The sequence below is a fragment of the Schistocerca americana genome, chromosome 6 (assembly GCF_021461395.2).
Source record: "Schistocerca americana isolate TAMUIC-IGC-003095 chromosome 6, iqSchAmer2.1, whole genome shotgun sequence".
Taxonomy (NCBI): domain Eukaryota; kingdom Metazoa; phylum Arthropoda; class Insecta; order Orthoptera; family Acrididae; genus Schistocerca; species Schistocerca americana.
The window spans coordinates 603,490,982-603,510,533 of NC_060124.1; the positions used below are offsets into that span (position 1 = coordinate 603,490,982).

The 19,552-nt window shown below is 36.4% G+C and overlaps 1 protein-coding gene across 1 annotated transcript in view; it reads right to left on the minus strand.

Annotated features, from left to right (window-relative positions):
- Positions 1-19,552, minus strand: part of LOC124619387 (Down syndrome cell adhesion molecule-like protein Dscam2) — an 853,562-nt gene that overhangs the window by 84,735 nt on the left and 749,275 nt on the right. The window contains exons 29-30 of the mRNA XM_047145731.1: positions 16,787-16,975; positions 3,067-3,222 (exon numbers count right to left, since the gene is read on the minus strand). Coding sequence (XP_047001687.1) covers positions 3,067-3,222; positions 16,787-16,975 — 345 coding nt within the window. The remainder of the gene's footprint in view (positions 1-3,066; positions 3,223-16,786; positions 16,976-19,552) is intronic.

A 19,552-nucleotide genomic window follows, 5' to 3' on the forward strand; every position in this document is an offset into this window, starting at 1 on the left:
TTTATCTGAAAGTGTATTCATTTCTTGGCAAAACAGGAAGGTCCTGGAAGTGATGGATGGATGGGCTTGGTGTCATAGATAACATTATAATGCATTTACTGTGGCAGACTATGATGTTGGCACATAATCAAGTTTGATAAAAGGCATGAAGTAACTAATGTCTCCTTTATGTGTAAAACACTTTACTGACCAGTTTTGACTATACAAGCCTCTCCTACTGCTTTCCAATGTTAATTTCCTTCTCGTCCCTTTCAAGTATGTCACTTTGCCCACAATTCTGAGCACTTTTCCAATTCAATCCTTTAAAAGTTCTCCTTTTTTTATACAACAGTTTTTGCATATTATGGCTTTATTTTATCACATGTTCTTCTATTTCTTAATTATTGCTTCAATATTTGTCATGTTTCACTATTTTACAAATTTGTTTCCATTACGAAATTCCCCATGTGTGGTTCTATGTTATTTTTATTTTTATTATTTGCACTACTAAATCAGACAATGGGAAGTCCAGAATGGAATAACAGTAATATGGAAAGGATAGACTGCTATTCACCACATATGGGAGGAGCTGCGTTGCAGGCAGGCATAATGAAAAACACTGCTAAAATATTATTAAGCTTTTGGACAAAGTCCTTCTTCCAAATTAGAAAGCACACAGGCATTCACACATAAGTGCAACTCACAAACATGGCTGCAATTTCTGGATGCTTGAGCTTGGCTGTTAATTTTAGCAAATTTTACAGCTTTATTTTATCATATGCTCTACTATTTCTGGCAGTCAGATCCCAGCATGTGGAAGCAGTGGCCACAAGTGAAAGAGTTGTCCTTATGTGAATGCGTGTGTGCGTTTTTTATTTTTTTATTTTGGAAGGAGGATTTCGTGAGAAAGCTTAATATTTTAGCAGTTTTTGTCATTGTACCTGTCCACAACTGTATACATCCTCTATGTGGTGGTAATAACATTAACTGCAATCCATTTGTGCCATTTTATTAGGTATTACATGCTGTAAAATGGGAGGAAGACTAGGGTTTAATGTCCCATTGATAATGAAGTCATCACACAAGGAGCACAAACTTGGATTGGACAATGATGGGGAAGGATAAGGGTCATGTTCTTTTCAAATGAACGAGCCCATGTCCTTTTCAAATGAACCATTCTGTTACATTGTTCAGTTTAGTGAAACTACGGAAAACTTAAATACAGATTGACAGGTAAGAATTTAAACCCTGCTGCCCCTGAATGCTAGTGCAGAGCCTTAAGCGCTGTCCTACCTCATTCATTCATTGTGTGTTGTTATTTCTTTCCGATATATGAATGAACATGCCATTAATAATGTTTCCTCAGCACTTTCATATCATTGTTTTTGTCAGTCTGCAATCCCTTCATTGTTCATTCAAGTCAAGCTTCTCTTCATTCAACTTCTAGGCTGTAGTCTCTGTTTTGCATCTATTTTATTTGTTGATTATTATTTCGTATCCTATTATGTATTTCTCTAAACTTCCCACACCTATGTCCATCCTACCCTCACCTCCCATCCATGGGGCTGTAAACGTCCCAAAGTCTCAACATGAATCAAGGAGCCCAGCAATTTTCTATTTGAAAGTAATTTTCACCTTTCAGCAAAATGTCTTTCCACACAGTGTTCACTCTTTCCTCCTGTTCTCTGACACTACTACGCTGTTCAGTGATCCAGTTGTTGATCATGGAATGCAATACCTATTTTAACCCACTTTTGAGATTAAGAGCCAGCAGCTGATAGAGAGCAATTCAGTATACCTGCACTCCCCTTTCGCAGTCTCCTTTCTGCATATGTACCTCACTTCCATCCTTATGCTCACTGTCAGTTCTTGATAGAAGACATCATACTATCTAAAGTTTGAAGCTAACTGTTCAAGTAATGGAGACATCACCCATTGTTAATATAATAATAATAATAATAATAACTCTCTTATATATATTTACTCTACTTTATAATTAATAGTTTTTTATTATTATGGCTGCTGTGGGAGGAGGTGGAAAACTACATCTTTATCACCATGTCCCTCATTATTACTTGCTTTTCTTATGTTTGTCCAAAACAAGAATAAAATTCACTGATTCCATTTGTTGGCTGTGTACAGCAGCTGATGACTCTTTTTTCTTGTTGTCATGTACAAAGATTTTGGGTGAGATGTCAGAAAATTCGTACTGATATTGTTTATGGCATAAACAGGGTTGTGCCTAAATATTCTGAAATAATTGTAGGGATCGAAAAGCTAACCTGTTAGCCATTGACCTAAGAAGTGATCATATTTTCATTTGCATGTAAAACATTACTAAAATAAAGAATAGTCTGAAATGAAACTACAACCATAAAAGATGAAAAATAGGGTACAAAAAGATTTACTTACCTAGTAGATGCAGATTAGCAAACATAAAAATTTGTCATTTTTCATATGCATCTATCAACTTCCTATCCTTTCATATCTACTTTTATTTTGTTACAACATTAATGACATGAGGGCAAGCAAATTAACAAGATACAATATTGTGCATTTGTATTAGCAGTGATTCTTTATTCAGACGGCAACCTTTCTTTAACTTGTTTCAGTTTCTTCCTCTGAAGAAAATTATTCTTTTGTATACAAAGTATTCATCAGAAGTGAAAAACAATCTACTTGACCCTAACATATGGGATGCAGCAACTTGATATGACGGCTTTTAATGTTCAGTTATTCTGGGAAAGGAGGGTACACAAGGAGATCAGGACACAAAATAAACACATATAATGAGCTTAGAATAATGTAAACTATATGGCAAATTTGCCTTGAAATAAGCAGGCTGAGGCAAGAACACAGCAAATAAACTTTTAATTATCAAATAATTCTATAAATGGAACACCACATGCTAGCTCCGATAATCATGCTACACCATTTATTTGAAAAAATTCCGCTCTTCTACGAATAAATTCCATCACATGTGACGCATGCATATTTAGCAAGATTTAGAAATGTCTGTTATATTTTTGGGCAGAAAGAGAATGTCACTACATTGTAATGACAAACTGGCCTTACTTATTACTGTACCTCTCTTGATACGATCACAGGTGTTGTAGTTGGATCCAGGTACAGGAGGCAACTTGCGATTTGGTGGTGCAATGTAGCCGAGCTCATCGCGCAGATCCGGTCGGCGCTTGTCCACTGTAGCGTTGCCTCCGGCAGACTGGTTGTACACTACATCATCTGTAATAGATGAAGCCTCTATTTCACAACAAACAAGCAGGCCACACCTAATGTGTCGCCTCATTTTTCATGCTACTCTTTACTTCTTTTTTAAGGATCTAATTCTACCAACTAATAATCGTGCATTTTTTATGGAGATGCAATCTGTGAATCAGACTATTTTTCTAAGTAGTTGTATACAAAAATATGATGAAAGTGGCCCAGATTTCTTATCCGTATTACATAACAGTATTTTGAAAGCATGAATTTTGGTAAACATATTTTTTATTCTATTATAACTTCTTATGCAGATTTAGGTAACACTGATGTAGCTTTCTTTTTTTCTGAATAAACTGCACAATTTTGAATCCATAAAAAAATTATAGAAATGTAGCAGCTATGAATTTTTTACATCTGTGATACATAGTCTCTCTTCAATTTATCTAAGTGCTGGAAGTGCTCTATCATTCTCTGAGAACACACACATCTCAGAGTAGTGAAAAGAAATTAAATTATAACTCGTTTATACTGAAATCTGCAATGACTTACACTGGCTAGTCAAGGCTAACCGTAACATGGCTTATGGACAGGGGAGTGATCTACAGAAATGCAAGTACTGTTCACAATTCTGCATGAGGATTAATGAGAACACAGATTCTTGCAGGAACCCTGTTTCAACCAGAATGTATTCACATTTTAGTATCTGAAGCCAACAGGCTCTTTACATAACACAGTTGGCCTATGAAAAATGTCAGTGCGCATATTGTTTGTGCTATTACATCACCAATTAATACTGACTAGTTTCCATCAAAAGGTTCACAACTTTCATGACAATATATTGGATTGGTCTAGGCCCGTTCATGCCTCAGCCACCATGATTATCACATTTTTCATGTCCATGCTAGGCATTGTCTATTTTCACTACTCACAACGGGACCTTCTGGTCTCGGAAATTCAGTTCGGGATGAGACTTCACAGGTTGGTAGCGTATCTCAATGGTGTTGCCTCACAGAAGTCTTAAAGCAAACTATCCCAAAAATTCTAAGAAAAAAGGCTCTAAAATTTTAAGCACAACACGTACAGACCTCATATATGGCCAGAAGTAGCTTTCCAGCACACAGGTGAAATAGCTCAGTCACTAGCACGCTAGAATGTCATATGGTTGACCCACATTAAATGCTACCTGCAGGCTCAATTTTATTTTGTTTTCTTAATTGTTATAAAAATTATAATCACATTTAAATAAAGTTGAAGACCTAAAGTACTATCAATTAAATAAAAAATAACTTTCTTTTGTTTATGAAATGGCTGTCAAAGGTTACCTAAAATGTGAATTACACACATGAATATCTTCTTTTTAAGAAGTTGAATAATTTCAAATGCATTTTTAATGGATGTAAATTAAAGTGTTAATTACTATCATTACAATGTTATTACAAAATTGTGGGATATTACAAGCTATGAAAGGGTTATAAATATTCCTTGCAAATATGAGGAACCAGGGTATTTGAGGAAAAGCAAAACATAGCTGTTGACCTATTGTATGTACAAACAGGCCGACGGTCAGTAAGTGATCAGGCCAGCATGCAACTAATCAAGCAATGTGTCTTGTGTGCTACAGTACAAGTTCCTTCCTGACATTTACAGAGTACTGTCAAATATTCTTGAAATTTTTACAATGTTATGAATTATAAATGTCTGTCAATGAAGACATCGCAAAAGTACCAGAAGCTGCAGATTCATTATACAGTGAAGTGTCAAAGAAAAACTATTTTTCTCAAAAGACATGACATTAATAAAGTGGTGCATACATATACTGCTCAATATGGTCTCACTCTGTGTGGAAACATCCTAACTCAAGTGTTTGTATATAAGAGTCAACTGGTAACTTTGGTCCCTGGGCTCACAAAACTTAAAGGAGTATGAGAAAAATTATAAAAATGTAGTAGTAATTATGTCTTGCAACTCTAGGAAACTAATGACGGAACTGATACTGACATTCTCAACTGGTGTTCGAAGTCTTATGTGGGTCAAGGATGGTTTCTGTTAATTATTGAATCTTGGGATGGACAAGCAAAGCCTGAATTATATAACAAAATCTTTCAGGATGATGTGAAATCACCAAGATCTACAATTAAAGTGATTCCTCTGAAATGTACTCCACTTGTTGAACCATGTGACGTCTATTTTTTATAGACAAGTAAAAAATCTGATAAAGTGTGCACAAAATTGTGCTTTTCTAATTGAAAATAATAGATAGATAAATTCTCATGATGATTGTATAAAAATACCATAAGTAGTCCATCACTAGCTGTCATCACCAATTTTTAAGGAAATGATCCAATATGCCTGGTATGCTTCCAGCTTTTCTGATGGAAGAGCAGTTCTCAGGAATGTCAACAAAGTTACAGGTCTTTTACAAAACCATTGTTCCTGTAAACAATCATCCTTCATAAATTGTGCAAGATGACAAAATATTTTTTTGTTTTTACTGCTTTTATGGCAACTATCATTATGGTGGTTGCACATAAAATACAAAATTGCCAAATGAACAGGATATTCTGTAATTGAAACCCACCTAGAATTTTGTGACAGTGATAACTAATTTGCCTCCAACAAATTTCAAATTATACAACTTTTTAAAAAGAAAATATTGATGAGTGTAATTCACATTTGAAATAGCTGCAACAGCCATTTCAGAAACAAATAAAATTATTTACGATTTAACTGATAATACTTTAGGTCATTAGCTTTATTTAACAGTTGTTATAATTTTTAAAACATTTTTTTTTAAATAATGAAACTGTACCAGCAGATAGGTAGGATCGAACCCAGATCAGTTGAATGACAGTCTAGCATGCTACTCACTGAGGTATTCCATCTGTATACTGGAATGCTACTCTGACCATACATAAGGGATGCACAAGAGCTATGGTTAAAACTGCAGAGCCCTTTTTTTTCCAGAATTTTCTGGATAGCGCACTTTAAGACTTCCATGATCGGACACGCTTGAAGTATACTACTAATCTGCGAAGTCTAATCCCAAACCTAATTTCCAATACTGGAAGGCCCCCTTACCAATAAATTATCTGTAAAACATTAGGACATGCGTATTATCATCCTCCACCCTACTATTCATGTCTAAGAAACTATCAAAAGCTTATTGTGTACACTCAAACCTTATAATTATTTCACTATTACTGCCAGCAAAACAATCATTAAAGCTTCACATGATGGTATCTTATGATACATACAGATTTCAGTGATAGCTCTGTTTAGTACAGTAAGAAAATAAGAGCATGGTTGTTTGTTAAATCATTTATGTAATAAAAGTACAATATTTACAACAATTTCTAAATAACCTTACAGATTATCATAATGCGCTTATCATCTCTGTTGATTTTAAGTTCTGCTATATTCGCTTATTCTCCATATTACGAAGTTGTCCTACATTCTTAGGCCCTTCTGGCCATTATGATTCATGCTTTTATTTGATTTCTTTAAACCACTTCAACTGGATTCAGTGGTACGTCCATCAACAAAACAGTTCTCAGTTTTATGTCACTTTTGTCTATGTGAATTAGTGATCCCTTTCTACTGACCATGACATTTGTATGCTAAACTGTAACTTTCTCTTCCTTACACCTGTGGAACTGTGTTACAGGCTGCCCCCACCCCTCTCTTCATCATTTCTGGCTTCTATTATGCACTTGCATTTTTTTAACTGCAAGGAGTTTCTTTTCTGCTAGTTAGATCAGATTTTTCTTCGTTTTTTAAATTGTTTTTCATGTTTTTAAATTATTTTCCCAACTGACCCTCTAGTTTATTTAAATATTCAGTTTACTTCCCCAATGTGGATTATTTGATTTCTGGGAGATCACTAACCTGCTGATTTACAGGGAAAATTTGGTTGTTTAGTTCTGCTGCTTATCCTTCATTTTATCAAACAAAATACTTTATTGTTTCTTTCCCAGTAGATAAATCAAATAAAAGACAAGACAAGAAAGGGTTTTACAGAATTACTTCATTATAAGAAGTTATATTCAATTGTTCTTTCTTTTGTTTAACAAACTTACAGCTGCTGACGGGTAACTATCTTTCCAGGGGATTAAAATTTTGGTATTAAATTCCCTCATATTACTGTGGACTTTCATTTAATAAAACAGGAAGAAAACGAAGAAGAAGAAGAAGAAGAAGAATTATTTTTCCAGTTCAAATGCTATCTTGCTTTATAGGACATCACAGATTGTATCTCCTGAACATAACTTTAACGTAAGGTTATTGCCTTCAAGTAAAATAAACTGTACATAGTCATAAATATATTATAAAGAACATGGTTTTGTAAAAATCATTTTACATTATGTGGTTGTGCAAGTGTGGAAACAAACAATACTCTGTATGGACTGTGTTTGCTGCAAATGAGCACTAAAAAACCTTGAACTAAGAAAAAAAAGTATTTCCAAGGAACAATAAAGATAAATATCTTCTGTATTTTTACCCAGAAATAAAGTTTTTAAGCGCAGCTGAAATCTTGGTTTTGGGGAAAAACAGATTTTGCCATACAGCTTAATCACTGACACTATCTTAAGAGTGTTCTGAAGAAGGTTGAATACATACATTCGAAAGTATTTTCATGTAACCAATCACTGTTCAACAAGCCAGCTTTTCCTTTGTCTATATAAAATGCAATAAATGCACCAGAAATGCAATCAAAGGATCATTGTGGCATTTGACAAAGTAAGCTATAGTTATCTATCTTTATTGTTTGGTGGTACATATTATTGAAATTTTGACTAAAGCCTGTAAATATTTACATTAGCATATCCACAAACGAAATTAAAATTTGAAGCAATGAAATTTAGCAAGATGCAAAAATAACAAAATGTGTTTATTTATATCAAATAAGCTAGACAGATTCATCCCCAAAGCAAAAGCATGCTCACCATGACTTTCAGAAGTTACTTAAACAATTGATCACTTTCATAAAGAAGCAACATTTTTATTGTAATTAAAACAGAAAATCACTTATGTGTTGTCAGCTGTCTGCAACTAAAATTGTATGTACACATGCAGAAACCCAAGACACAAATATGGGCAAACATAATAAAATGTCAGATATATTTCATCCATTACAAAATGACTTTTCAAAAATATAATAATTGTAAAAACTGTAATTTTGTTTTAACAATAAAAACTGAACTGCATTTTTTCTCATCTTACTGCATGTAATTTTGTAAAATATTTCACATTCTGAAGTAAGTTTATATTAAGTTATAAATTATAAATAAAAATTTTATGTGGTAAAAACATTTTCAAAAATGTGAAATAATTACCAAAAGTGCCATACCAAGACAAATTAAACAAAGAATAATTACTGGCAGTACTAAATGTTAATGTTGAAAATAAATCTATAGCATTAAAATGCTTTATGTTTCTGACCATTTAATACGATCTAGGTGTGTTGCACACATAACAGATGTGGAGAAACTCTTAGCCTGTACAGTCACCCAAGGAATGAATTTATGTACAGTATTAACACATACACCAGGTGGTGAAACTAAACTCAAAGCATGTAAAGTGCCTCATGCATTTCAACTGAAGTACTTAAGTTAATGGAAGGAAATATACTACCTATACATATCTATGAAACTGCATAATGTCCCATAACTTAGCCCTCACATATTTTGTATTCTGGTACAGTTTTCTATGTGCAAATAAGTCAAATTTGGATTTGTTCTATCCTTTGCACAAATTACTAAACTAAGCATACCAGATGGGAAAAGCAAATTAGGATAATGAGGCACAGTACAGTCATACTACATCACATCACACTACACAGGAAAGTCAGATACAGTGTGTAAATCATTTTGAAACTCAGGGGAAGGGCATCTTTGAATACCTAATGATAAATCAATAGCAAGATTGACAGTAAAATTAAATCATGGACAAAATATATTTCTGATTTTTGTGACAGATTACTTCACACCTCCAGGTGAGCGAAAAATTGACAAAAAGCTATGGAACGCCATTCAGAATCAATGAGTTAAGAAAATAAGTTAACTGTGTACACTATAAAATTCCATTCATAGAATCTATTCTGAAATATAACTCTTAATTTCAATTTTATTCTTAACTCGTCCCTGGAAATTTATGAATGATGGTCAAAATCCAACAACCATTAACTCAAGAGTATAAAATTTAAACTGTATCATTACTGAATATCACTGTTATGAAAAGGATAGTTGCCACTTACCATATTGCGATGATGCTGAGTTGCAGATATTTACAACAAAAAAAGCTATCAGAAAGTGAACTTTCAGATAACAAAATAGACAACGTACACACACACACACACACACAAATGCAACTCACACACACATGACCACAGTCTCTGTCAGTTGAAGCTGGACTGTAACGGAAAACGAGAGAAGTAAAAAGACTGTGGATATCTTCGTCCATCGCTATACAACCTCTTCTCCCAACACTTTGCCTCATGACTCATATCCCTGTAATAGACCTAGATGCAAGACCTGTCCTATACATTCTTCCACCACTACCTACTCCAGTACAGTCACAAACAACACCTGTCCCATCAAAGAAAGCTACTTGTGAAACCAGTCCTGTGATCTACATGCTATGCTGCAACCACTGTGTTGCATTCTACATGGGCATGACAACCAACAAGTTGTCTGTATGCGTCTAGCAATATGGGGTGGAGCACCATCCTGTATAAACATCTACGATCCAGCATGTGTTTATCAGCCAGGCTGAGGATGATACGATTCTGTAAAATATCGGCGTACCTCTCACACGTCACGGTAGCAGTTACAAAACCAGAATCACGCATTTCCTCAGAGAAAAAAGGCCCGATAATGTTAGATGTAGTAAATCCAATCAATACCGTGACTTTCTCGTCGTGCAATGGAGTTTCCATGACAGTTCTAGGATTTTCGATAGCCCAAATTCTGCAGTTGTGGACGTTGACAGACCCTCGGAGCGTGAAATGAGCTTCGTCGGTCCACAACATGATACTCAACCAATCGTCATCTTCTGCCATATTTTGAAACGCCCACACCGCAAATGCCCTCCGCTTCACAAAATCGCCAGTTAACAGTTCATGACGCCGATGGATTTTGTACGGATAGCATCGGAGGGTACGCCTCAGTGCCAACCAAACAGTAGTGTATGGAATGCTGGTGCGACGTGCGACTGCACGAGTGCTGACTTCCCCATGCATAGGCGAACCCGCTACAGTCTCCATTTCTTCCTGAACTGTCTCAGCAGCATTACGCCTTGTGCTCAGTTGGCCACTACGGGGTCTATCATCTAAACAACCCGTGGCTTCGAACTTCGAAATCATTCTCGCCACAGCTGCATTTGTCAACAGACCTTTACCCGTTCGAATCACCTTCCTATGGCGATGGGATCGTAATGCTGAACTAACACATTCCCCATTCTGATAATACAGCTTCACTAGAAGCGCCTTTTCAGATAATGTCAACATGCTGCGACTGCTGGCGCATCTGATTCTCTCTCTCATTACAGCTCCTTTTATACATGATTGTCATGCGCAGTCACTGACGTTTTGCTGTCCAGTGCCATCTGCCGGACATTTTGTGAACTTTTTTTTTTTGTTCTAATAAAACCCCATGTCATTCCAAGCATGTGTGTCAATTTTTACCTCTCTATCTACATTATTCCATGGTTTATTAAGTCTTCAAATTTATATTGACTTTTCGATCACCCGGTATATAGACAATGTTCCTGTAACCATTCTGCCCTCAACCATCGTTACTCATTGTCCTTACCCATTTAGCTGCTTCCCTGTTCCCATTTCAGCATTACACAGCACTCTATACCATCAATGCACCCTCAGTCTTTTTAACTTCTCTCCTTTTCCACTAACCCCCACCTAACTTCCTGACTGCACCTATCTGCCCTATTCTCTCTTCACCTCATCCTGTAAGCTCGCACTAGCAGCACTTCACCATCCCCCACCTCTTCCCTGCTATCCCTCCCTTTTGCTGCCCCAGCATCCTCCTTATCCCCACCACCCAGTTGCCTCTCCCATCATGTGCTGCTGCTCACAATTTGGCTTCAGCTGCCACAGACTTTGGTCGCCCGTGTGAGTTGCATTTGTGTGAGTATGTGTGTGTATGTTGTCTATTTTCACTAAAGGCCTTGTTGGCCAAAAGCTAACTTTCCAACAGTCTTTTTGTTGTGCCTACCTACCACTCAATGTCTCGACTATATGGTGAGTAGCAACTACCCTTTTCATAATACTGTTATATTCCATCGCATATTTTCCACTGTTTGGTAATGACACATCACTGGTAACTAAAAATAATGGAGAAATCACAAAACTGTTATTTCTTTTCTTCTATATCATGAATGGTTGAATTATCACATTATACTATTTATTGAGATCAGTCATGTTTCCTCCTTTGAAGTTACACTGGTCAGTGTGACACTCAATATGAAAGATATAGTTCTTGATCTCCTGCAATGTGCAGGATTCCACTTTTCTGCATAGTATCTGGAAGACTGATTTAACAGCCTTTGTCAATTGCTAGTAGCGATGGTCTCAGATATCCATACAGGGATTATTCAGAAAGTAGGGAACGTTTCGGCATTAAAAAAAAAAAAAATAAAAAAAAAAATAGAAAAAAAGCACAAGAAATTCATTTCATTATATACATCTGAAAGCGCGACTGACATACTACTCTTCCACGTAGTCACGAAACACATTAGGTGCTTATCATAGTGGTGGACAAGCTTTGAAAGACCTTCGTTGTAAAATTCTGCCGCCTGAGACTTCAGCTAGTGAGTTATACCCGCCTGGAGTTCTGCGTCGTCATCAAAGTGTTGCGTCGCAAGCCAGTTCCTCATCTTGGGAAACAAGTGGAAGTCACTTGTTGCAAGATCGGGGCTGTAGGGCAGACGAGGGAAAATTTCTTTTTTGAATGAATTAAGGAGAGCTTTAGTGCGGTTTGCCTGTGAGGTCTGGCACTGTTGTGCAAAAACAAGACTTTGATGTCAGCTTTCCTCGGCGTTTGTTATGAACTGCTCTTTTAAGGCTGTGCAAAGTTTGACAGTACCAGGCAGAATTTATGGTTGCTCCATGCTCGAGAAAATCAATAAGAAGCACACCTTGCCTATCCCAAAACACTGTCACCATTAACTTCCTTGTTGTCAAGGTTTGCAAACATTTTCTTCATATTTGGAAGGACCTTTTGTGCCCCCACTCCATGGACTGTAATTTTGTCTCGCAATTGACATGTTCCACCTAAGTCTCATCACCAGTTACAATTCGATCCAGTAATGAATCACCATGTTTGTGGTAGGCCTCCAGAAATGCCAATGTTGCCCCATTCGCTGTTCTTTAAGGTGCTCTGTAAGCATTTTGGGCACCCATCATGCATAAAATTTGTGGCAGCCTAGCTTTTGAGTGACAAATTCAAACAAAAAAGTCTGTGAAACTTGTGGGGGAAAAAAAAGCGAAAGTTCCATTATTGTGAGGCGACAGTTTTCCCGAATCGTTTCATCAACTTTAGCGACAAGATTGCCAGTCACAATGCTCGTGCATCCACTCTTCTCTTCATCATGAACGTTGTTTCAGCCATTTTTAAACCGAATGCACCATTTCCCGATGGAACATTCACTCATTACATTGTTTCCGTACACTTCGCACAGTTCACGATAAATTTCTATAGGTTTTAGGTTTTTTGTCAACAAAAACCATATCACAGACAGCACGTCACAACTGGAGGGAGTTTTGATTGTAGTGCACATTTCAAATTCGATTTTAAATTAGAAATTCAAAAAAACCAGACACGCAGAGACATTCCCAATGTCACGGATGGATGCCGACTGAGCTGCCGAGCACACCTAGTGGCGTCAGATGGAAACGTTCCCTACTTTCTGAATAGTTGGACAGCTATGCAAGTTATCAATAGTGTGGTGAGGAACACAATCATATTACAATTGAGCACTTGAGATGTATAGCCTCCACTAATCATGTTGCGGAAAACATCAAATATGACATTTATCCACTTTCATCTCCCGTGAAATCACTTTCAACCACACAAATTCTCGTAGTGCCAATAACAAGTTTCACACAAGAAAATCATAATGGCATGAGTCTTAAATTGCCTTGCCATCACCGGCAGAGAGGAATGGTAGAGTCTCTATTACCAACGATTATAGGTTCTCAACAACAATCAATCTGCTGTCACTAAATGTTCTGCACAATGCAGTATGTTTATGTGCTGCCCTTCTTGTAACTATCTTTATGGCATGAGTTATCCACTGCCCAATTTAAAAAGCAGTTGTATTATTGAGTTTCAGTACAAAACTGCCACTGGTTCAGTTCCTTAGATATCAACTACAAGATAACTGAACCTGAACATGTGTTAACGCTTAAGATACAATATTCAAGGATTATGCTGTTGTAGCACTGCATAAATTTATGCAACTATTTCATTGGCTAACGTCAATATTTTTTTGTATTTAAATACAATGGCTCAATCTTTGAATATTAATATGTAGTTACTTTTTTACATAAAACAATGACAATCAGGGCATTTCAGAATTCTTATTACACACTGCTTTGGATTGTAGAGGGGATTTATTAGATAAAGTTTTGACAGGAAGCTACATCTTGCCATGTAAAATTTGGATGTAAGGCAAGTTTGAATATCGTATCATCCTCAAAGCTCATGCTTCACAGTACGCACACAAATTGGGAAGAGGATGCTGTCAACAGCCCTGTTATTATGGCATCACATACTATTTCTCTGACAATAACAAGTTTGTTTCATACAAACTATATCCATTATGACATACTTCCATTGCCTCAGTGTTAGTGCTGGGGCTGTTTTGGTATTCACAATCAACAGTCTATAGATAGGAACTTGAGTAATCTACGCTTTAACATCATTTTTGGCTTCAGGGTGTTGGGTAGCACTGACTGTTGTTATTCGTCCTTCACAATTCACAAATATGTTGCTTATTAGCATGTTTCAGGAATGCAATTCATTTCAGTTTTCATTGGTTTGGAAATATGCACAAGAATAAGTCTATTTCTGCTGTTAGAATATACAACAAGAACGTCCCACACATTCTTGGCTTCTCCTGAAATATATCTAACATAAATATGGTACTGGGAAGTCCTGGTGGAAGGTAACTCACCAAACAGTTGAGTCATTGAAAAGCATGTAAACAAGATAGAGAACTTAGCTAGCTTTCAGATGAACCCTTTTTGGGGAATAATGTAACCCCCCCCCCCCCCCCCCCCCCAACACACACACACACACACACACACACACACACACACACATACACACACACACACACACACACACCTATATGGCTACATTTTGCTGGTTGAATACAGAACAGCAGCTCAACTAGGGTGAGGTTGACTGACAGACAGGAGGGCCAGGCAGCAGTTACACGGGATAGGAATGTGACATGGGCACCAGCACTGGTCAGTTTGTGCAGCAACATAATGATGATGATGTGGATGAGTGGATTGAGACCAGCGAAACGGAGACAGGGGGAAGGCAATGGGGCTACAAGATGAGTGTAACTCAATATCAACGGCTACTTCACAGCGATGCCATATGGATGCTTCCCCATAATACCAGCTCCTCTGAATTGTGCACCCTCATCCTTTTCCCCACAGTCTCTTCTTCCTCTGTTCAGAAATACCCTTCCAGTCCACTCCTCCACATAATCGTCAGTGAATGTTGCATGGCCCTGCAAGTGCCAATGTGCACGCCGCAGTCCTATGCTGTGCACTGTCTGCTTCAGTTTCCCTGTCATTAGCACCCTTCCCCAAACCTCTGCTCCTGCTCAGTAACTCCTTTCACCCCAGCCCCATTTCGTTAGATGTGATCCCTTCATTTCCATCCTCCATCGATCTGCAGTAGCCATAGATGTGTGTGTGTGTGTGTGTGTGTGTGTGTGTGTGTGAGAGAGAGAGAGAGAGAGAGAGAGAGAGAGAGAGAGAGAGAGATCGCTACAGCTTGAGAAAGAATTAGCCCAAAATACTGCAAAGTTCTTAGTCTTGTCTAAATGCCCTTCAATGATTCAATGCCTCAAATTATTCAGGAAGTTATTGCCAATATATCTAACAAAGTCATATAAAAATGTACTTCTACACACTCATGGTGTATTTCACATTCTATCTGGAGTTCAAGGACAATTATGTTTCCTAAAATCTGTTACAATAAATGTAACACAGTTTTCTGAAAACTGCAATGCAGATACGAATCTTCTTTTTAATACATACAGATAACTATTTTCCTTCATGAACTCTTCACAGTATGAGTTATTGTTGACCTACTCATAAAATTTACAGAAGAAGCTACTTTACTCAATACAATAACATATTTTAAATTTCAAAATTAAGCATGAGTCTAAACTCATTGATGTCACAGACTGTGATTACCACTAAACTCAGGGTGCAGAAGAAAAGCCACGAACAATTTCAATACATTAAAAATATCTTACAGCTAACTCTTCTATCTTAAACGAATAGGAAGTTTCACGTAGATGTGAAAAAAAAAAGAAACCACACACAAAGAAAGGAATAAAGATGACAATCAGGCTGAAAGCAAGCTTCTTTTGGAACTAAATGAATACGTAAAAAAACTTTTGCTAATGATTGACTGACTAATATTTTTCAATAAAGATTAAAGAGTCAGAAAACAGGCACACAGGTGCGTGCGCACGCACGCACACACACACACACACACACACACACACACACACACAAATACACACACACTAGTTAAATTTCATTATTGTTCTGCAACTAATATCGAAAGTGTTGTCACCAACTGGTGGATGTTATAATTTTAAAATAATTTATACCACATGCCCATGGTTTTAAAATATATTGTGTGTCTACTCACTGCTGTCAAAGTACGTGGGCCTGGCATATGATACAGCACTGTCTAGCCCAGAGCATAACTTCTGGGGTAGATGAAGTTGAGTCACATTGTAAGCCCACTTACATACATACATAAATAAATACATACACAACATATTTTAAAATTATGGACATGTGGTTTGTGCCATTCTAAAATCTGTTGGATGATGACATGTTGAAACAAGGTGCAGAACAATAAATATTTTAGCAGTTTTGTGATACATCATACATAAAACCCATTTGTCAGCATTATACTCTAGATATTTTTACTGATTTAGGATTGCGGTTACTCATGCATATCCATAATGTACGTCCGAACAGCCTCTTTTTGTCCTTATTTCACTATTCCTTCATGAAGGAATTTATTTATGTGAGCAAATGAATTATAAATTAGGTCTGAGTGCTGCTTTAAGCCTGATTCCATATTTTTAATAATCATCAGGCAAGCAGGATGCTTATGTTTTCAACATGAACATAAGGTGTTATATTATTATTACCTGTTGGATTCCTATATGAAATAAAATGTTACAAGCACTTGCTCTCATCTGGAGTACTTAATTGCTTCAGAAGCTATCTACTACCAACTTATTTACTTTAAATTTTAAATGTTTTGTGAGGTTAAATGAAAAGAAAGAAATACTGATGTACCACGTAATCTTGTCTGCTCTGGTCCTCTTGATCGTCTAGATATTGCAACGCATATAACAACAACACCGACAATGATGACAACAATAGTAGCAGCCAGTGGCACAATGACATTCAAATCCAGCCAGTCAGGAAGCCAAGGAAAATATTTATTAACAGCTGTCAGTTCTCTCTCAGGAGGTGGGATGGTCCCTGTAAAAGTACAAAAATAATATTTTCTCACCTTTGTGATGTGTACTTTTCCCTCTGAGAACGCAGATCACAATTATAGCAATGATGATGACCAAGATGGCTGCAGCCACAGGAACCACAAGGTTAAGATTTGACAGGAGAATGTGAATTGGAAAATCTGCTCCTGGTTCAGGAATTTCACGAGCTGGTGCAATGGTACCTGCAACAACCAACCACACATGTCAACGACAAACCGAGATCTAGGGGACCCACAGTTTCTCGATTTGTTCGAAACCTGTACAGCTAGTTGAGACAAGTACATTGCAGTTCACGAGCCAAAACAAGAACTTACTTCCAAAGCATAAAACTTTTTTAAAAAAAGTGTTATTAACTAACATAACTGATAAATTCCAGTTAACATTAAGGTATCTTATGTATGAGCAGATTTTTTTTTTCATTTAAAGTACTAGTATTATTTACTTGTGCTAATGTAAGATCCTAGGTGGACTGCAAACAAAAGGATGAGAAATAACACAGGGAGTTTGGTGGGAAGTGTTCCATAGTAGTAGACAGCCACAGAAATAGTGAGGTGAATATTAGACACACACACACACACACACAAAATGCAGTTTCAACCTACTAATGCTGGGACTGAGACACCAACCAGACACATAAGTACAGAAACGCACATAGCCTCTACCCATGAAACAATTATTGATAAATACACACAAAAACCAGTGTATAATAATGCAGTTCAATTAGCGATGTAATTTTAAGGTTAGTGTTTACACAAAAAAAAGCAAATTGCACATATTGTAATTCTTATGTTTGCAGCAGTTAAATTATTATAAATTTCATACTGTACTTAACAGAAATAAAAATTTTACCCGCAGGTGTAGAAACATGTCTGGGTAAATACAAAAATAAACAAATTGTGTTTGCATAAGGCTGATTTTTCAAAACAACCCAATGGAGGATCTCTTTCATTCTGAACTGTTCAACTAGATAAATTTCTGTCTTGTACTTGGTCAAGTTTTCTTCAATACTGAAGCCACAATTTCTCTACACATTCCTGCCAAGAGCTAAATGCTGTGTGTTTCTCCCTTGAGACAGACCATTACTGCCTCTTAATCCAGGTTACTCCATGTTTAACTTATTCTAATTGAGCCAGCTGCCATTTGTATTTGGGTAATCACTGTTCTTTGACATCAGTTGTAATATGAATATCCTGGAAGTGGTCTAGTCTACTTGTTGCCAATAGCTCTAATATAACTCCTTCATGAATGGGTTTTTGAATTATGTGTTGTAAATAGTTTTCAAAGAAAACATTTAGTGTTTATTGCATGATGTTTGGTCACATCCATCACTTAAGATACAACTAAATCTCACATTCATCGATTTACACCAAACTTTATCATACACAACAGTCTTAAGTTTTTACACGTTCTTGAAGAGTGAGATTTCAAATTGTACAAATGGCCACCAGGTAGCTCTACTGAGACATGACATCATAGCAGCTGCTGCTGCTGCTGCTGCTTTTGTACGGTATCTATAATTTGTCATTTGTTATTGTTAAAATGATAGCAGCTCTGAAACTGGTTGGGTACTTTGTTTAGAGTGAGCATTTGATGAAACAGTATTGTGAAAAAAAATGGGGATTTCATGTCAAGCTTCTTTCTGGATGACTTCTAATGATTTTCAAAAAGGTCTAATGAGAATAACATCTCAAATCACTATATTCAGATTCTGGTAATCAACACCCTTAAGAAAGGACTCTTTACAGTTGGTTTTCAGAATTTTGTTATGGCCATGTTTTTGTCAGTGGTGAATTTCATGATAGTCCATCAAAATTTGTAGTTCTTCAATAAACATCAATGCCATACACAACACTATTGAAGAGGATCAGAATGTGACTTACTGTGAAATGGTGGCAACCTTAGGCATAGTGAGGACTACAGTACTCCTGATTTTGATTAAAAGCCATAATTTGTATCACTTCAGGCAGGAGGTTACCTATTTAGTCTCAGACGTTATTGAATTTAGCATATGTTAAAATTCAGGAGTAAGTAAGAAACACATATTTTTTGTTTTCTCCAAAAAAATTCCTGCCCCGAGATACATCCCTCCAAAGATGATATTGCGAACACCATTTTGAAGATGCAAATTTTGGAATTTTTAAAAAAATGGTGTATCTTTGTAACAGTTCTAGATATTTTGTTGGTTATTTTTTTATTTGAAAGATAATAGCATTATGACTACAATGGTATCCTCCGTTTGGACAAATCTATCAAAATTCTTTTACTGTCGCCTTTTGATTTTTTTAATAATTTATAGAAAAAAAATTTTTTTTTCAAAAATGCCAATCGCAAAAAGTTTGATTTTTTTTTCTGTTGATTAGTACCGTGTAGTGCTATATTCCCTGTAAAGGTGAGCTTCCACTTTTAAGTTGGACAGGTTTTATTTTAAAAAATCATTTTTTAACTTTTACTGACTTTGTTCCTCACTAACTTCTTTGCTGCAATATTTATTTCTTTGTTGCAGTTATTTCTTTTCACTTTCATTGTTGTAGACATTTCTTACACTTTGTTTTAGTGTCTT